The following is a 21879-nucleotide window of genomic DNA, read 5'->3' as shown; positions in this document are numbered from 1 at the left end:
TCTAGTATGTCTTTCATTGTCAGATGAAATGGTGTGATCTGGGTTCCCACAGGGCTGCATATGGCGTGATTGAGGGTTGGAGGGATTTTCCTCGTTGCTGAACAGCGACCCCGTGTGAACTCGTCAAACATTTACACTTGTTAATCTACAAGAGCCGCACATTTATTTAATATTTTATTTGATATTACTTTTGCGCTATTTGGTGGTTAAAGCAATCCATTCACATTATTAAAGAATTGTTTAATTGCTTTCGTAAGGCATAAGAGTAACTTTCTTTAATGCACGTTGAAACACGAGCGCTGAACCTGCTCGCAGACTGTACCATTTATTGTTATTGGGGAGACGAGTGGATAATAGTGGTAATTCAGAATATATTGGTGGGTTATTTTATTGGTTAGCATTCTGAATTCATGTATTATCTGTTATGTTTTGTTAGTCGTCATATGATCCAATGAGTGTAAGATAGGTAAAGTGTTTACATTTTTAAAGTTCCCCGTTGTTTTTCTTAGGTGGTATCGTCCGCAGTGGAACCTGCTTGTTGAAGCTGATGGGATAAAATAGTTTGATTCGGTTTGTCTGCGAAAAGTAATACAAAATGCATTAACTTTCCCCGTACATTGTCCTTTTTTAAACAATTTTAGGGAAACCTTGAAGTGGAGAGTGAGACCGTTTTTAAGTTGGCTGCATACACTGTGCAGGTGAGTAAGTTTATTTGAATCCGTGCGTTATATTTGACAGGCTCGCAGCGAGTCATTTTCATGCACAATTTGAATCTGAGCTTATTTAAAGCGGTACAACGACTGAATGCGTTATAACTGTGTGTTTACTATTGCATGTATGAATTTTCACTTTGAAATTATTACATCTATCCTCTCGCTGACGCTAAACTGCTGCGAACTTGGGTGGCTGAGAAACAATGTTCCCTCGATGCACATTTGCAGGGCCATAGTTAGTGGGGATGAAAGGTGGTAAACATTTCTAGGGGCCCACAGGTCCAGGGGGGCCCCACATCAAATTCTAAACTGTGTTTTTTAATAGGAAAGGGGCCGAGCAATAAACATTTAGGGGTCTCTGAATACCTTGCTACGGCCCTGCACATTTGTGTTTGTTGCACCCAAGTAATAGAGTGCAATTTTGTGTAAAGTTAAAGTTTTACTCAAATGCGAAAAACAATCTTATTTGTTATATGTCTAATGCAAAGTTTACAGACGTGTGGTCTATAGTAAGCCCACTCTGGATTTAAGCTTCTTACCACATTGACTCAAGACAATGTGTAATGCTTCAGTCTGACTTTGAATTGATTCACGGACAACAGCACTTTTGTCTCTTTCTGCAGGAGACAAACGGAGACTACACAAGGTAAGAGAAAGCATTAATGTTTTATGGCTTCAATCTATTACACAATATCTTAAATGGCTCTGCTTTGTATTTTTTATTTTTAAATGATTTTGTACAGTGGCTCCCAATATGTTTGGACAATTACAGTTGTAAAGGTGTACATGTGTTTGCATTAGATAATAATAATAATAATAATAATAATAAATAAGTAGCAAAATGGCATTTGGTATTTAGTTTACATATATGTAAGCAATTTTAATGTAATTTATGTTATGCAAGCACATGTTTTCAGGGGAGCTGCTTCTCAAAACGACATTTGTTAGGCTTTAAATAATAAAACAATTGATATAAGTAACTGTCTATGATTATTATAAAATTTTGTATGTGCTGAATTAACTTTGTTCACTGTGATCGGGCACCTGTTTGCACTTGAGGGGAACTGACTTACATATCTTAAGGAAAATATGCTTTTTCTGTTCACAAAATGTATCAAGATGAAAAATAGAGTTCTTTTTATTAAATATTGATGGAGCAACATAATTTGTGTGAAAATAAATAATAAATAAACAACAGGTTGTTTGATTAAAAAATATATATTTTTACCCCACAAACTTAGGGTGAAAGGCCCCCAGGGGGTTTATAGTAATGCAGACGTTTTTAATGCAAAATTTGTCAACTAATGCAAATAATTTTGAGATCTCTCTCTTTCTCTCTCTTTTTTTTTTTTTTTGATTTCCAAATGAAGAGAATGCTTATTTAAAATCAAAATAACTACTTCTGCAAATGGTGCACCATCCTGATAATTTCAAACACATTTGGCATTTAATTACATCTAAAGTATTCTATAAACAAATGAACCACCATTGTGATTGGAGCAGTCCATGTGAGACCACTTTGAACATATTTCAGTACAAATCTGTTTGCTCAACTTAAGAAAAACAATGTGTTTTATAGGGGGCCTTTAGCCCCTGCAAAAAGGGGACTTTTTACCCCAAATGCTGTCCTTTCACTTATTGGACAGTTATTGAAAAACGTTTAATTTAATCACCTTAGACATAACTGAAAATAACAAAGTATTTTGTCTCAAATTAAATGTGATAATTTCAGGACTTTTCATTAACTTCATTACTTTGCATTTTTTTTAAAAGATTCAATAATAGATAAAAAATTGCCTCAAAATCAACCTTTAGACATTACACACAATGATCTCATAGATCAGGAAAATGTAGCTGTGCATAGTGTCAAACAGGTGTTTAGGAAAGTGTTGTGGTAGTTTTGTTGCAATTTAGTGTTTTGGGAGATAAAATAAAATATAATCAATAAAACCAAATGTGCCTTAGGGTTCCGCTGTATACCGGTAATATCGAGATACCAACAAATTTAAAACGGTACAATATCATCTTGTTGTTCATTTCGATACCATATTTAAGTATGGTGCCATTAGCAAAATGTAATATAATGTGAGAGTTTTGAGATTAAATCAAAGACCATTTGAAAATAATAATACAATTAGTCTTGATATGGCCAAGTGTGATCATTAAATAGCAGAAGAATGTCATTTAATTAAATAATATACAGTCACATGTGCACCCCAGTACGAATGAGAGCCTCTGTCCTGCTCTGTCATCTCCTCCTCGTACACAAACGCAACACACTACTAATGCTCGATTTTCATGCAGTGTGTCAAGTAGTATTCAGCTGCAGAGCAGTGTATTAAGTGTATAATTGGCTGTGAACTCTCAAATGACCTTTTTCACCATTGCATCTTGGAGATTTCAGATCACGAGCTGCAGGAAGCTTAATGTGACAAACCCTTTACAAACAGGAAGAACTTCAAAGGTCTTTCAAAATAAAATTCACTCTGAAATAAGAGCTCTATTCAACTGGATGTGTGAAATTGAAGAGATTACGAACTGTTTAAAAGTGTTAATATTCAATTTAGTGACAATAATAGTCATAATAACTTTAATGTTGTATTATTATCTATAAGCAATATCACAAAGGCAAGTGTACTGAATATCAGCAGTTTGTGATACAACCATGGTAGCCTTTTGCCTCAGGTAATCAGATTGTTATCTTTTAATGTTGTAATCTTTTTTGTTTTTTACCAAAAATAATAAATATATTATTATTGTTGAAATATTATTCACTCTATATTTTTGAAAATTACTATATTTTCATTTTTTTTAAAACTGTACAGTATGTATTTGATTAAACACATTTTAATTAAAAAAGGCATAATTTGTATCTATAAGACTTTATGCCGTAATTTTCTGTGTAATTTCATCAAAAATCAAAGATTCTTTGATCAGAAAATGTTGCCTAAGAATCGAGTTAGTATCGATATTGAGGTATCTGGGCTGGTATCTTACCGAAGCCAAAATTTGTTATCAGAGCAACCCTAATGTGCCCTTTACCCCAGTGCCCTGTAGTACCCTAAATCTACTAAAAATGACTTTGGGACCAGTCGGTTAAAGGTACCTCATTGCAAACATTTTGTGGTTACTCTGATTTTACAGCAAATGCCATGGCTAAACTATGGTTACTGTTGTCAAACCATGCTTTTTATTAAGGGCAAACCTGTTGAAGTGTTTACCAAATAGATTATTCTTTGGGTTTGGCAGTAATATTTTTTTTCTGAACAAAACAAATACCGAACTGTACCGAAACTGTGACCCTAAAATGTGTTACAAACCGAACTGTGAGAAATTCTAACTGTTACACCCCAAATATATATATAACTTTATCACTATAGAAAGTGACTTAACATTCATAACTCACTCAGTAGTAAATCTCCTAGTCAGAGCTCTCGACTGTAAACACTGTATTGTAGGTGTTCTAACAAGATTATCAAGCCAGTCATGCAACATTCAAATCCTGCATGATTGTACAGGTTTAGTCTCTTGCAGTATATATTTCTTGCAGTATACATTTTAGTCTCCTCTTTTTTTGTCAACATTATTGCATGTTGATATAGTCACAGTTAGAGTTTAATGACATCAGTGCCGTCTTCGTCATCGTCTTAGTCGTAGAAAAAAGATAGTCAACGAACATTTTTCGTCTTAGTTTTCATTAACAAAATTAATGCTGTTAATTATAAAGGGGACATTAGGAAAATATAAAAATTTTGTAGTTGTTGTTGATCAACAACTGAAAGAACAGAAAGGGTATTAAAAGGAACCGTTTTCAATGACATATGGTTGCGTGGACCTCGTCCTTGAACACGCATTACACGGAACAACTTTCACTCTTGACACGCTGTGAAAGTATCTCGCTTTGTACTTGTATTTTAGGAAAACATTTATTTGGGATATCCAAGCCAAGAACAACACTTAAGCCTAAACCTTAAAAAGGGATAGTAGCATATGGATCTTGTGAAAGATGGAGCATAATTCTTACCTCTCATTGTATGGAGCATCTTGTTTGCATCCATTTGTTTCTTTTTGCTTTTCATTGTTTATAAAAGTTTAAAATTAGCAATATTTCTGGTGATGAACTACACTACCTATGATCCTGAAGAACAACAATCTACCAGTCAGAGAATTGCAGTGAACAAAGTGCGCCAAATGATCCCTGAATGACCGCCAGTATATTTATATATTAGAGGTCGGCCGATAGTGGATTTTGCCGATTACTAAGCTTGTGGGAAAGGCCGATCTGTTTTTGACATTTGTAGAATGTCAAAAGAAAAATAATATGCTTTCCTTACTATGATGGGCTCAGACAAAGAGTCTTAAATTAATATCATCCCATAAGCAGTTTATTGTTCAACCAAATTAACCAGAAATAATTTCAGATTTGGTGTATAACATGGTGCTTTTAAGTATAAACAAGCCCGAAACACATCAAGAACTCTTATTTTGAAATGAATAAATTATGAAAAACTATCGGCAACTATTGCCGTAGATTTTTGCCGATACTGACAGTTCCAAAAAGCTACCGGCAGTTAATTGGTAAAACCGATAGATCTGTCTACCTCTGTTATACAGTGCATCTGAAAAGTATTCACAGCGCTTCACTTTTTCCACATTTTGTTATGTTACAGCCTTATTCCAAAATGGATTAAATTCATTATTTTCCTCAAAATTCTACAAACAATACCCCATAATAACAATATGATAGAAGTTTGTTTGAAATCTTTGCAAATTTATTACAAATAAAAAAATGAAAATAAATCACATGTACATAAATATTCACATTCTTTGCCATGACAAAATTGAGCTCAGGTGCATCCTGTTTCCATTGATCATCCTTGAGATGTTTCTACAACTTGCTTGGAGTCCACCTGTGGTAAATTCTTGGAAAGGAAAGATTTGGAAAGGCACACACCTGTCTGTATAAGGTCCCACAGTTAACAGTGCACTTCAGTACACAAACCAAGCCATGAAGTCCAAGGCATTGTCTGCAGACCTCCGAGACAGGATTGTATCGAGGCACAGATCTGGGGAAGGGTACAGAAAAAATTCTGCAGCATTGAAGGTACCAATGAGCACAGTGGCCTCCATCATCCGTAAATGGAAGAAGTTTGGAACCACCAGGACTTTTCCTAGAGCTGGCCGCCTGGCCAAACTGAGCAATAGAGGAGAAGGGCCTTAGTCAGAGAGGTGACCAAGAACCCGTTTCTCTGTGGAGAGAGGAGAACCTTCCAGAAGAACAACCATCTCTGCAGCACTCCACCAATCAGGCCAGACAGAAGCCACTCCTCAGTAAAAGGCACATGACATCTCGCTTGGAGTTTGCCAAAAGACACCTGAAGACTCTCAGACCTTGAGAAATAAAATTCTCTGGTCTGATGAAACAAAGATTGAACTCTTTGGCCTGAATGGCAAGCTTCATGTCTGGTGGAAACCATGCACCACTCATCATCTGGCCAATAACATCCCTACAGTGAAGCATGGTGGTGGCAGCAGCATCATGCTGTGGGGATGTGTTTCAGCGGCAGGAACTGGGAGACTAGTCAGGATCGAGGGAAAGATGAATGCAGCAATGTACAGAGACATCCTTGAAGAAAACCTGCTCCAGAGCGCTCTGGACCTCAGACTGGGGCAAAGCTAAGCACACAGGACAACAACCCTAAGCACACAGCCAAGATAACAAAGGAGTGGCTATGGAACAACTCTGTGAATGTCCTTGAGTGGCCCAGGCAGAGCCCAGACTTGAACTCGATTGAACATCTCTGGAGAGATCTGAAAATGGCTGTGCACCGATCCATCCAACCTGATGGAGCTTGAGAGGTCCTGCAAAGAAGAATGGGAGGAACTGCCCAAAAATAGGTGTGCCAAGCTTGTAGCATCATACACAAAAGACATGAGGTTGTAATTGCTGCCAAAGGTGCTTCAACAAAGTATTGAGCAAAGACTGTGAGTACTTATGTACGTGTGATTTATTTACATTTTTTTCTTGTTTTTTTATTTTTAATACATTTTCAAAGATTTCAAACAAACTACTTTCACGTTGTCATTAGGGGTATTGTTTGTAGAAAATAATTAATTTAATCCATTTTGGAGTAAGGCTGTAACATAAGAAAATGTGGAAAAAGTGAAGCGCTGTGAATACTTTCCGGATGCACTGCATATCTGCATATATCTGAATATTTGCGTATAAAATGAAAATATATTGTTTAAATACTTATAATCAACCACTTTAAACCAATAACTTAGTATCTTAACACCATTTTTATCTAGTTTTTTCGAAAACCCATTACTATTAAACTTATAAAACTGGTGCGTGTCTTGTCCTGCACCATTTGTGCTACGGACATACTTCCAAGTCGTGTGGCTTATTGTGGAGATATGTGCTATTAATACTTTTCTGTGTGAAAGATCAGACTTACAATTTGAAACCTGTCAATCAATAAAACAAGCAAATAAATCCAATTCAATTACAGTACTTTGAAGGGAGCTAAATCTAGGGATGACTAATGTCATAGCAACCACTTAGAGCACAAGGATTTTGCTGGGTTGTGTTGGTTCACATTTTAAAGCTGACATGCCTTTTAGTATTTGCTGCCTGGCACATGATTAAGTAATATGGTCAAGCAGTTCTGGTAGCAGCATATCAGTACTGATAGTGTCCTCTCAAAGTGTAAGTGGGCTTTCGATGAAACCCTAAGACCTTCTCTTGCTCTGGTTTCTGTTAGCTCAATGTCGAATCTCGTAAATTTTGAGCTGTTGCATGTGGGTAAAGCTGGAGGCCCTGGGCTCTTAAGTTTATTTAGGAAGTGAGGAAGACTTCCACCACTTTCCATATAAACTTACTCCTTAAAGATTGGGAGGATGTAAGGCATAAGGGAGTGGAGACATCTCCCGTTGGCAGACGATAGGGCGTCAAGCAGGATGCTGATGTCATCTGTCTTTAGTTTATGTCAGGAGCAACATGGCAGGGGTTCTCCCTATACGATCCTCCCATAAGTACACATTCACTTGAGTGAAAGTTTAGGAGGTGGTGTCACTTTTAAAAGAACCTAACAAGCACAGGATTATTACAAATAATATTAAAGAAATCGTTTGCACAGAAATAAATTCTGAGGAATGGGAACTGAAGCTTTCTTTCAAGATTCAAAAAGGATGCAAAAGCATTATACAATTGTCATAAAAATGGTCTATACAGCTTGTTGCTTTGTGTGAGATTTGCAGTTCACTAAAGAAAAATCTTTTCTGTGAAATGGTAGTTTTGGTTGACAGTCTGAGTGAAAGGTTAGAGTCAGTCTGATCTGGTTCTCAAGTTCAACTCATTGAGCAGTTTACAGCATGCTGGATGGAAGATTATCAGTGAATAATAACTTTCATTTTGGTCAGTTCCTCACAGAAAGATATCACATGACCTCAGAAAACTTTTCTTGACAGCCCCATTCTTTTAGTTTTTATTATATGGAAAACTGTGGCCAGGATATTTTTCTAAAAAGTCACCTTCAGGGGTATGGAACGACGTGAGAGTGAGTTAAGGATGATAGAATTTTCATTTTTGGTATCCCTTCAAACAATATTATAATGGTTTTGAACTTTATAATATTCACTTTGATCCCGTTGAATCTGAATTCTAAGTAGAAGTAATCTAAAATATGCATTAGTCATCTTCAGATTAAGGACTTCAACATCAAATTATGTTTGCCACCAATTTCCTTTCAATGAGGTAGTTGAATGCTTGAAAAAGTGAGTGTAAGTCCTCCATGCCTTGCTTAAAGTGTGAGGTTAAGTGTTCGCCCTCCCTTCCTTGCCAACTGGTTGATATTAAAGACTGTATAATGAATTCCAGATTGCTGACGAGGCATTGCGGTCTCAGGGCACCAATGTACTGTATTTTACCACATCATCAACCCAGCCCTCTAGATTTATACCATAAAACTTATCATAAATCACTGAACTGCAAAACTACTGACTTGGAAAAGGGAGTAGTGCCAGAGAATATAGTGCTGCTTTGTCAAGCAAGGTATTAATGTTCTGATAAGCGGGGCAAGAGAGGTTGCTGCTCCGTTGTACATGTTTTATCAATTCCTTAACCTGTTTCCTTTAGTTGTCAATTAATTTTCAAAGTATGCTGACTCAGATGTTGTGGTTTTATTGTATTCAGAAAATTAGATCAGCGTATGCTTCTTTGTTTTCTGAGTAATTGCTTCCTGTAAAAACAATGTCACCCACAACACAGTTTTGGAAAAGATCTGATCAAAGGTCAGTAAATCAGATCAGATGTCTGGAAACCAGTGCTATAAGGGTTTTCTAGGACACCACTCTCCAATTTTTGAATTCAGGTTTTTTGTCTTTCTCCCATCGTGATGGTGCCAGCTAGATTTTCATATAGCATTTGTTGTAGTTCAGCATTGAACTGTCATCCCAGTCTGTGCTTTGTGAACTTTGCTTTAGTTTAAAGGGACTTTGCTGCACTTGTATTTTCTGCATGACAATAATTGGTGTTATCAAACACTTTAGCTTTAATCTGTAGACTTGCGTGCAAAATCTATGTTGTAAATTACTTATGATTTTAAATGTAAACTCTCTGTGAGTGAAAATTTGCCAACGTGCCGTTAAAGGGATAGTTCACTATGCGGTTGCCAAGGTGCTCTGTGTGGGTTTTTTGTGTGTGTTGCTAGGTGGTTGCTGTTGTTTTCTGAGTGTTTTGTCTGAAGTAAAAAGAGCCCATCCCCAAGTCTAAATGAGATAGTACCTAGATATACAGTAGCTTGTGTTCCTCCAATTAAAGTCCAATTAAAATTTTTCTGCTTGTTTTATCCACCCACAGGTGAAAAAAAGTCTTATGAAAGTATTATTAAGTTCAGTAGAATAAACAATGCGGGACGAGTTGTGCCCAAAAGTTAACTTTGGGTTACAGGTTTGTTCAGATCCCTAACTCTTTAAATAGTCTAAGCAATAGAAATGTAATTGTCATTTATACCACTAAAAATTACAATGAACACAATTACAATTGACACTTTTGTACCTCTGTCTCCTTAAGATGATTCGCTTAGGTTTTCCTCTTTTGTAAGTCGCGTTGGTTAAAAGTGTCTGCCAAATGAATTTGTAAAAGGTAAATGTAAATATCTGATAATGACTTATGTTAACTTTCAATGGTTTAAAATTGAAATTATCATAATTATCGTACTGCACAGTTTACAATAGAAATTCACTTTTTCTATAGCCTAAATGTATTCCAGCAAGAGGTTGAAACATAAAACCGTTTTGCACTCGGGAGGGGGAAATATTCAAACATCAGTCTATACACAATTTTTTCAGCCCCATTTCAAAGGAATGATATCTGCTGTCCTATCCAAACTTCACTATCACAGCTTGTGGTTTTGACCAAGCAAGACTGGGCTCCTTTTGTTTATTCCTGATTCAGCACATGATATCTACAGTATTATACTTCAACAGTACTATTTGTACTACTGCTGCTAATATAACTTATATGCTGTGTAAATTTAGCTAGGCTATGAATGATTTATTGGAGTATTTCATTATAAAACCTTTGGTATTTTTGTTTACACCTTTTTTTAGTGATGAAAGTACAAGATCAGCCTTGAAGAAGCTTCCAGCTTTCCCCACCACAGTTTTGAAAGAGCACCCATCATTAGCATTCTGGTAAGAGCTAAATATTTAGTTTATGTGTTTTTTGCTTTAAAGACAAAAACAAACAGCATTTGCCATGCTTTTACTCCTGTATTGTGATGTAATTCAGTGTCCAAAAGAATATGTGTAATATGGAATATGAAATAATGTAGGACAGGACTTGATTGCATTAAATGGGATTTGATTGGATTGTGAAAATGAGACTATATTATTGGCTAATATTATTTTCGCCACAAAGGCTTTTCAGGGCTTCAGACTGTGAGTAAAATGGTCCCAAATGTGACCAAAAATAATTGATTGCGACAATATTTTAAAATGTAGTTGCCATTGGCAACAGTTATGTGTGTGCATTTATATGCGGTTTCGGCAGATACCATCATTATTGAATACATCTTTAGAGCGCACACCACCAGTGTGTCTCGAGCCACTTTTCACCCATTCTGTTGTGATGAGCTTGCTGCACTCAACAACAAAACCAGCACGAGAGAGTCGTTACAAAATTATTATTTTTTTTTTTTTGAACTGGGTCTTTTTCATGAATCACTCAAAAAGAACTGAGGGTTTGAACTCAGAAGCTCAGGTTAGCAGTTTGAATCATTCACATTCTCAGCAAATCATCCATCAGCCTGTTCACAACTGGCAGTTAAGACATTTCAAAATAAGAGTCCCATGTGTATTTTGGGTGTCTTTATAGTTAAAAGTCCTGCACCTCTATATATATATATTAGGGCTGCACAATTTGGGGAAAATGTAATATTGCGAATATTGAGGCTAATATTGCGATTATGCGATTGCGATATAATAAACAAATGGTAACAAGAGTCAACTTGCTTGGTTATCAAGGAAAATGCACAGGCTGAAATATGTATTTCTCAACTCAAACATACAAACTAGCAACAACAACTATAAATGCAGTGTTTTCAAATTAAAATATTTTTACAAAATTAAATAATAACATCTTTGCATTACTGCAAACTTGTTATTTTCTCAAAATTACACCTAAATAAAATGGAACAATAAATAAGAACATACAAATTTTCATGAAAATAAGATTGTCCAAACAAACAGGGACATTTAAGCAGGATGTAACATGTACTTTCTATGAAAAGGAAACTGGACATAAAAGTGTGGTTCATTCAAACCACTTAAACTGTTGTTGTTGTTGCTGTTGTGTGTGTGTTTTTTGTTTTTTTTAAATGACCAATTGGTATTTCAAATCCTCTTTCTAAAAAGTTCTACTTATCGCTGGTACCTCTTGTCCAGTGTGTGGAGCATTTTCTGAAATCCCACTTTGCTAACAGTGCATCATGTCTCTTTATATCTCTGTGAAGACTTGTCATATGGCGTGACACTCGCAAACACATCTGTAATTGTGCTTTGTTTTGTTTGGCTTACTGGGCTTTTTAATGTAGTTTTAGTCAATGCAAACTGTTGATATTTTAGTAACATTTAGTCATATTGACATTTTAGCCACTGAACACTGTAAACATTTTAGCCATAAGAGTATTATTGATAAGCATTTGAGATGCTACTTCTGAGATGCTGTTCTTGAGTAGTGCTCAAATATTGTGCACCGCTGTTAAGGCTAAAAATAGCCGCGAGTGCATCAACAGCCTGTGCATGAGTTTGTGTCAACAGTGCAGTACCATACACTTAACGCGCTGCCGCTGCACATACTATATGCTTACTTAATAAACACAGACTTTTGTGATTCACAGAGCTATTGCACGTCTTGAAGTAGCTTTGAATAAAATGCACGAGTCATATAAACTGCTTTTAATGGTGTTTTTATTGTTTTATGTCATTTTTGGAGATTGACAGTAGGGATGGGCACGAGTACTCAAGGACTCGGGTACTCGGACATGGCAGCCAATGATCAATCATGAAAACGATGATCGATAGTGATCACGCATGATGTGACTTTTCACTTAATTCGAAATCCAGTGACAATTACCAGACAACTAAACACAAACGTGTCAAAGAGGGCGCTTATTTTTAATTTTGAGACTATGTTGTGACTTTGAGGGGTAAACTGATTATCAGAGACTTCTCATGGCAAACAAACTGATACGATGCTGCAATGCTATCCTTACAATAATCAAAACAAAGAGTGTGTAATTAACCATGTTTTAGCAAAACGTTTGCTAAACATGCTTTATTTTCATTTAATGTAAAAACTTTGACTCGTTAATGGATATTATTTAATAAAAGTGAATGATTGTCACTGACTAAAACTCCCTGCGTGACGTGACGTAACACACACCTGCATCTCGATGAAATGAATGTAGATTTCCACTTGAGTTTCCAAGTTGGATATCCACTATAAAATGTCATTCCGTTGCACTTTCCATAGTTGAAAGGTGGAAATTCAGACTCTCCGAGTTTAATGGAATGCTTCATGAATCACCGCAACAACAATACAGAGCGTCACGGCTTTCCTCACAAGAGCGAACATTTGGACACACACACACATACACACACCTGGCGCATGCAGTGTACAGCAGGCGAGTGTTTCAAATAGGGCTGCACCTAACGCTAATTTTTTTTAATTGATTAATCTAACTACTAATTTGACGGGGGTTTTTTTTCTAAAGATTTTTTATGGTTATTTCTTGATTAATATAACAATTAATTAACCCAAAATAAATATAAAAAAACTCATTTCATTAATATTTCAATATTTTTATAAATGATCTTCTCTTAAACACAAACAAATGTACAAGAAACAAAGTGTGCACTGCAGGGCATTATTCTGCAACAAAACAGTCCAACAATAATTTTATTTTGGAGAGATTATATGTTGGACTGCTAAACTTGAAGTTGCACAATGTTTTGATATTCCTCCTGAAAGTGACTTGAATTTTACATTTGTTTCATTTATTTTGTTGTTGGATTGCTAAATGTAGATTACTTTTAATTTTATTTTGGAGTGATTTTAAGTAAGAACTTGTTCAATATGAGTAAAAGGAAAGTGCAATCTACATTTAGCTATCCAACAACAAAATAAATTCATCAAAATGTAAAATTCAAGTCACTTTCAGGAGGAATATCAAAACATTGTGCAACCTCGAGTTAAGCAGTCCAACATAAAATTATTTTACAGTCAAATTAGTGCAATTTGAGTAACACTTAAAAACAGGAATACCTAAAACTTGTGCATTCTTAATCGACTCTCAAAATACACAGCCATTTTACCACATACACACAATCTCTCTCCCCCTCCTTCTTTCCCTCCCCTCCCTCCACATTCCTCCTCTCTCCCTCCCCCTCATCTTACAGTAACATTAGTTCAATTCAAGCAACAGTTCACTTTTTCTAACAGGAATAAATAAAACTATTGCAATCTGAATTAAATCTCAGTGGGGCAAGGAATATAATTTAAATGATTTACAGACTGTAACACACAGTTTACGCCATTTTCTCACTCATTCATGGGCGTTAAAGTAATCAGAAAATATAAAACGGCCAAATAACAAAATTAGATGATGCATGGTTTAAAGTTACGTTAGCAGCGGTGCAGAAATGACTTTTAACATGGGGGCGATGAGGAAACATTTAGAAAATCTATTTTAAGTGACTACTACTAACAGAAACATGTGTTGTAATACTATATCATGTTTGGGTGGGGACAAAAAGTAAACGGGACTTGCGGTGCTGCCGTCTTAACGAGCGCTCTGGGATGCTTTCGCTTCCAAGTGTTCATTCATGACGGTACTTCTTTCAGAGTTGGTCAGCGAATCTTCACATAATGAAAAAAAATGATGCATTATGTTTTGCAAACTTTTATACATTTTGTAACTTACTATTTTATAGTGGCCTATAATAATGCATAGACGATACACTGGAAAAACAGGATGCAATGCAGCAGCCATAGACATTTGTCAGACGTGTTACTATATATACAGTTATATATATGTAATTGCCCCTTGAGTACTCTACGAGTAATTGAGTAATTAGTCTGTGTACTCGAGTAGACAAAATGACCAAAATGCCCATCCCTACTTGACAGTAATGAACATGACTAACACAGAGTATCGGAATTGGATACCCGATCTGTCTAAAAGCTTCAGTATCGGAACCGATACCGATCCAGGTATCGGATCGGTGCATCCCTAATTAGAGTTGCCCTATGGCTTCTGTAAACCTGGACATTTGGATGTTGATGTCTGCCCCCCTAAAATGAATTGATTTGGCAGCATTAATCAATGGGTATTTAGTGCGAGGAGTTGATGGATTGAAATCCGTGAACAGACAGCAATTATTGAAGGGTGTACAAGTGAGAAATCAGTATGTTAGTGCAAGTGTTAAAAAGACAGCTGTGTGAGTAAGGGCAGATGCAGCTCTGTAGCTGTATATTTTAATGTTATTCCAACAAGTTTTCTGCAATCATGATCTGTATTATTTATATCCTATTATGTAGCTTCCTTGTAATGGTGGTCATAAATGAATGCTTAAGCAAAAATGTGTGTGTATATGAAGAACAGGTTATTAGAATAATTGCTATGAACCATGTGTGTGATTCACAGGACAGCCAGCCAGATGTTATTTCATACATGGGTGCACCTGGCTTAATATCTAGTCTGACTAGCTACGTCATTTAAATGGCACATTCACACATTGGTCTCATACTCCGTTTTGTGTGTGTGTGGATGGTAACATCTTTCTCTCGCTCTCTCTCTCTCTCTCTCTCTCTTTATTTCACTTGCCATCTAGTGAAGATAAAGTAATCAAACATTACCGAAAGCTGAAGGGTCTCAGTCGTGGACAGGCAATTGTACGGTAAGCATACTAATAATTTTTCTGCCTGAAATAAATGGTAGCAAAGCAAGTCTGAGCCTGTTGTCCTACCTGATCACTAGCAGTTGTTTGTGGAAGGGTGAAACTGTGTAATTAATTGGACCACATTACTTAAAGTGTCTGCTTTTGGCAAACCTAACCACAATGTCCCACTTTATTTTTAGCTCATTGGGATGAGACAAGGTCATTTCTGTCAGCTTGATTTGTGTCCCTGCATTGATATATTGACAATGTGGCCCACTGTGAAAGCACAGAGAAATCAATTGTGGGATTACTGTCGGAGACAGTTTATAGATGATTTACTAGGGTTCATATATACACTAGTTTTTGTCCAAAACACTGACCCTCTCTGTTCTGTACTGTTATTCAATGAACTGCTGGAATTTTTTTTCAACAGGTATCTTACATTAGTTGAATCCTTACCTGCATATGGAGTTCATTACTACAAAGTAAAGGTATGTGGTTTAGTTTTTGCATTGTGTTTTAGGAAATTGGAACTATTTAGAGATGTAGACGTAGATATGAATGATAAATACAAAGGCTCTCATAATAGGACTTAACTTGATTTATTGTTAGTCATATAATTAACACTTGTAAAATGTGTGTGGTATAATTCTAATGTGCTGAGCTAGCTAGTTCAATAAAACATAACTGGAGATCAAACTGTGTTTACTGCTGCTATTGGATGTGAATGGCTGTGAATGGCTTTTTATTTTGCTACCTTTGCCAGACAATAGCAGTAATTACTTCTGTGACTAACTTTCCTAAAATGTCCTCTTTTTCGCAGGATAAACAGGACATACCGTGGTGGTTGGGGATCAGCTACAAAGGCATCGGCCAGTACGACCTCCAAGACAAGCTCAAGCCACGAAAGGTTTACTCTTCTGTTATTCTGTTGTTATTACCATGGGCTTAGAGCCTTACTCAAGGGCACAATTATGATAGGGGAATTCTCCAGTCCATGCTAGGTTTCAACTCCACATCTTTGGGGATTAGGCCATTTATGGGTGAATATAGTGCTGTGGAACTCATTCTAAAAATAAATGCTAATACAAATGATGCTAATGAAAGCTGTAGCAGAAATGTGTGTTGAGTTTATTATCAGAAATTCTGTCAGTTCAAAATGGTTAAATATAAATTATTTCACAGACATAACTTAATATTTTTCAAAGATTTGCTGGCAATCAAAACTGGCAAATCCAGTGGTTTGTTCTTCCTCAAAAGCACTCATTGTATCAACCAGTACCATGTAAACATGACTTTGTTTCCTGGCGGACTGGTGCACCTTGATTGCCACAAGTTGTGCAAAGTCAGCCGATTACATTTGCATTTTTGTGTGCTGTATGCTTCATACAGTCATTGAGGCAAAAGGGAAAGTATACTTTGGATGTCTGCATGCTTCCACGTCTCATGCACAGTGTTTTGGTCAATGGAGTATACTTGGAAAGGCTACAATGTATGTAAAGGCACATGAAAAACGGAGGACACACTAGGCTTTAGACCAGAGTGAAAGGGTAAATGTCATCCAATGTGCCATGACACAGTCTCGTTTCGAACCTACATCACCACGAGTACAGCTGCTTTAAATATCATAAGCATCTGCACGCACGAAGCTGCAGCTCGTACGACTTGAGTCTGATTACAACTAAATATGACTGCACAATTATAGCAAAAATCACAATTGTCGATTATTGCCCTTGATATTGTAATTGCGATTTATTAATTTTGATTAAAATATTCAATTACAGTGACGTCACAAAGTAACCTTGCCGTTCAGAGTAGCAGATTTCAGTGGTGGATATGAGCTGCTCTCAAGTTTCTTTTCAGCAATAAATATTGTAATGATGTTTGCTAATGTTAGGCCAAATAAAATTTATATTAAATGGATATCTACGGTATAGAATACATAAAATTATTGCTAAATTACTGCTTAAATTATTAGTCCACGCACAGTAAATAATATGACACATAACATTTTCAAACTTATTAACAGCTGTTTTAAATTGACCAAGTTACTTACTGCATTCAGTAATCCCTTTGGTGGCATGACAGGGGACCATTTATCCCACTAGATCTTCAATGGTGATCTTGTTCATGTAAGATCATTGTAGGCCTCAGTGGTTGAACTTTGGAAATTAAAAACAGTAATTTGCTATCAGTTTGTGCGATTTGTGAAAATGTTAAATCTACTAATACCAGCTGCTTGGCAAATGGTCTTATTAGAGCAGTCATTGTAAATAACATTTTTAATAAATTTTTACACAGAAATCGAGCAACACGACAAACTCTCCCATTACAATGACTGCTGTCACTCACTGCAGGTTTATGCTTTTTGAGACCTGCATTACGACGCAAGCTCAATTAAGCTTTGCACAAAGTTGTGCACTCTTGCGAATGCTCTCATTAGAAACAAATCTGTAATAATAAATCAATTATTTACACCACGTTTATGCCTTTATTAGAATGGGAGCATTTTAGATTTGTAGTGTTGCTCATTTGCAGTGTATTTAACATCTGTGTTCAAAGCAAGCGGCGTAATATGCAATGAATCCAAAATAATTCCGAAGTACTTTTCGTTCTTGTTCTACAGCTTTTCGAGTGTCAGGTGATGTTTCCGTGAGCAGAGGTGGAACATAAAGCAAGCATCTGGGTATTCATATGGTTTAAAACTTGCATTAGGGTCAGTTGTCATTACTGATAGGACAGAGGACTAATTTAAGCGTCTCTAATTGGCCATTGCCGTTTCATTGCTCAACGGACATGTTAGTGATTGGTTAGAATAATCAACCACTGCAAAAACGCGTTGTAAATAGTAACCATTGATGCAACAGGAGCAGGCTTAAATTGAATGTTGTAATTGTCTCATTGTTTCATGATTACATAATTGTGGCAGCCGTAATTGTAATCGTGATTAGTTTTTTCAATTAATTTTGCAGCCCTATTGTCAGTGAATATGTTATATATTTGTTGTGAGACTCTAAATGTAGGAAATGTTTGCAATTTACACCGCCTTTCCTCTTTAGATAGCCATTTGTTTCAATGGTATGTTTAATTAACATCACAATTATCACATTTTTAGCATTCTCCCTACCCTTCAAGAGCTCAGTAACCATTGCTCTTTTTTTTAATGTGAAGGGTTTTTGTATTTCACCCAAGCCTCACTTTTTAAGGTGTGTGTTAATTGGCATCCATTACTCCAGTGCTATGTAGGATGAAACTGGGTGTGTATGTATGTTCAGCCCTATGCCAGAGTGTTAATGGGTATGTCCCAGTCTGTAACTCAGCTTCATGTCTGCTATGAACACCAGCCCCTCCCTGAGGAGGGTGTAATTATGGAGCTTCATGGGGAGCTGGAGGAGGCCTGATGGGGGATTGGTTCTGTTGGCAGTGTCCCAATCAGCTCTTCCCCTGGCAAGCCAAGATATCCAGGGGGGGGGGGAATGGAGATCAGTGTAAACGTCTCTCTATTTCTCCTTTTTGTCTTCTTTTTACCTAACAAAAACATACTGATGATGGCATGGGACAGTGATGGTAACAGTTGCTAATAGCATGGTCCTTTGATATATTCCATAGTATTAAGGATTACCGTATTGATATACTTCATACACATACTTAAAAGAATAACTTGGTATTTCTTTGGAAATATAAGTATATACCAATATCATGAAGAGTGGTGGTGGAGTAGTGGGCTAAAGCACATAACTGTTAATCAGAAGGTCGCTGGTTCGATACCCACGGCCACCACCATTGTGTCCTTGAGCAAGGCACTTAATGCACACTCTTGCGCGGGGATGCTCCTTACACACGTTTGCTGCAGCTAGATTATAACGTGATTGCACGCAACGTAGTAAATCATAATATATGTGTCACGCTCACTGTGTGTTTCTTATCTTGAAGAAAATCGGCAATACGCCGCTCTATTAAGAAGATACATTTTTTTGGGTGATCGAAGTGAACATGAAGGTGAGAGAGTGTAAACTTAGCCCATTATACACTGGACCAAAATATGTTTTTGATTAGTATTTTTAGTCTTGTTTTCCAAAATAATATCTAAAACTTTAGGAGCTATACTACAGAAGAAAAAATTGATACCAGAGAAAGTTGAATACAATATTTAATTAGGACTAGACATTAACACTTGTCAGAGACAAGTGCTTTTTTGAAGGGGCAAGTGAAATAGAATTTACTTGTCCGACCAGACAAGCAGACGGATTAAAATGTCAATAACGAAAAAAATAACCGACTATATTTTTGATAGCCTAGCCCTGTGTCATAGTTCATATTCTTATTCTGCTGTTGAATGTAATCCAAAGCACATCATTTATGACAGGCGGCGCATGTGTGTGTGTGTGTGTGTGTGTGTGTGTGTGTGTGTGTGTGTGTGTGTGTGTGTGTGTGTGTGTGTGTGTGTGTGTGTGTGTGTGTGTGTGTGTGTGTGTGTGTGTGTGTGCTGAACATTGTGTACTGAAAATGCTTGCCCTCAACGGAGGGGTTGTGGTTGGAGATGAGATGAGATGGCTGGTGAACTTCAGGGCACCCATTTGTTTGTGTGGACACCTCGTTCTGCGCCCGGCAAGATGCTGCCCCAGGCATCCAAAGCCTATGTTGCCCATGCCTAAATCCGCCCCTGCTTCCAAAGTCAATGAGTAATTGTGTTAAATAGTCGTGATCTCAGTTTTGACCAAAATAATGATTATGGATTTTTGCAATAATCGAGCAGCCCTTCTATTACCATGGTAAATGTCTAAAAAACATGGTATTACCATGGTCCCATGTCCAGAACATGGTATTACCATGGTAAAATGTCCAAAAACATGGTAGTACCATGGTACTTAATATGTTCCATGGTACTGGATAGTACCTTCATACTTACTTGATATGCCAAGGTGCTTCAAAGAATACCATGGTAAATGTAAAAAAAATAAATGATGATATTACCAATGTACTATGTCCAAAAGAACATGGTATTAGAACATAATTATCATATTCACATACTATGGAATTTACATGGTTCTTCATGTTACCATGGTAAATGTCCAAAAACATAGTAATTCCATGGTACTTTTTTGTAGGAATATTCTAACTATAAATCTGGTCATCTCCCTCTCTTTTGCCGTTTCTCCCTTTTTTCCCTCTTTCCCTCTCTCCCCTTTTCTGTCTGTCTTCTCTCTTCCCACTCCACTAAGTGTTTTAACACTCTTTTTAAAAGTACTCTAGACCCTGTCAGACAGCAACCCGTCATCTTGCCAGTATTGATTGTGCTTTTTGCCAAGGAGGGCAGTCTTTGTATTCACCTGCCCCCCAATCTTCTTCCAGCATGCCAGACTCATGCAAATTTCACCATCATTGTGCATTTCTCAGGCCAGACAATTGATCAAGCAATAAAACACAAATAGCTTTGCAGGGGGGCTATAGAGAAGACTGAGGGGGTCTCGCGCTGTAACGCTTCCCCATGCAAGAGCTTTTGGGAGTCTTCAGAATGAAAAGCTTTGGAACTTTTTGTCTTAACTTTCCCGGGGTCTGAAGCGATGCGGAATGAAAGCCGTAAATGTAGTGTATTTTTGTATTGTTTTTTTATTTGTTGATACAGGTATTCTAATGTTTGGAAAATCACAACACCCCAGAACACCCAAGCATTGTTCTGAAGATGCACCATTTAGAACATGTAAAAATCAAGTTGTTTTTGTGAATATGAAGTACCCCCATAAGGTTTGTGCATGGTTTTTATGTGTGAGAGGAGAGGAGTATGTTTTAAGGCAGAATATGCTTGAGTAATAATTTAATGTTTACAGTTGCGTCTGGGCCATCTGTCGATTTGGTAATGACAAACCGTATGTAAAACCGTATCCGAGAGATTTTGAGACCATGTCAGACAATCCATGGATTTTTCAACAAGCTTATTTCATTTTGGCTCCAGTACTGTTACATGTTATCTTTCACACAAGTTTTTGCTGAGGGTAGCACTTCACACTTATTTACACACACAGTTTTTACATCATGTGTATTGGTGGTGTCTGATGTGGCCTTTTTCTTTTTATGATTTTTCTTACTAGATTGATAATCGATAAATTAAGTTTTAGCAAGCGCATGCTCGAGGAATGAGCATCCCCGTGATAGTGTGCATAAGCCGGGTGCAGTTTCAATCTCTCCCCCTTAGATCGGGACATTTGTGCAACTCATAGAAGAGGCGCTGACCACACAGAGAAATGCCAGTTTCGGAGTTTGTAGTTAATTACATGACCTGCTTCCGTATTATTTGAACTTTAATAAAGCTATAACGCATTAAAACTGCATTTAAGATGTAACTCTGAGGTGTTTCATTTAAAGAGCTCCGACTCATAGTTTGCAATCTACATCACCTGAAGCTGTTTGGAAAGTTTAGAGTACATCTGGATTGTGATCTGTGTAATTGTTCATAAGTCCTGTTCTCGCACATCAGCATTAGAATTTAATGTGATCTCATGTTACGTTAAAATGGATCATGCGACTATTCGAAAATGAACATTTTTGTCGAGGATTTTTTATTGTCGATAACGTCGACTAATCATTTCAGCCCTATTTCTTACCTTGCTTTTAGAAGGATTTAGCGTATTCAGAAGAGTTACCCTAATACTTCAATTAGTATCATTAAATCTTTGCTCTTGGTTTTTAAGATGTTTTGTTTCCGCTCTATATATCCCGAAGT

General features: G+C 36.8%; 1 protein-coding gene across 3 annotated transcripts in view; it reads left to right on the top strand.

The window, feature by feature from the left end:
- LOC127653997 (FERM domain-containing protein 4B-like) overlaps positions 1-21879 on the top strand; it is a 71573-nt gene that overhangs the window by 31071 nt on the left and 18623 nt on the right. For all 3 annotated transcript variants that reach the window (XM_052140906.1, XM_052140905.1, XM_052140904.1), the window contains exons 6-11: positions 642-698; positions 1337-1359; positions 10326-10409; positions 15111-15176; positions 15592-15649; positions 15982-16068. In XM_052140906.1, the coding sequence (XP_051996866.1) occupies positions 642-698; positions 1337-1359; positions 10326-10409; positions 15111-15176; positions 15592-15649; positions 15982-16068 (375 nt within the window). The remainder of the gene's footprint in view (positions 1-641; positions 699-1336; positions 1360-10325; positions 10410-15110; positions 15177-15591; positions 15650-15981; positions 16069-21879) is intronic.

Source organism: Xyrauchen texanus, chromosome 13 (genome assembly GCF_025860055.1).
Source record: "Xyrauchen texanus isolate HMW12.3.18 chromosome 13, RBS_HiC_50CHRs, whole genome shotgun sequence".
NCBI classification, from domain to species: domain Eukaryota; kingdom Metazoa; phylum Chordata; class Actinopteri; order Cypriniformes; family Catostomidae; genus Xyrauchen; species Xyrauchen texanus.
This window is presented reverse-complemented; position numbering and strand designations above follow the sequence as displayed.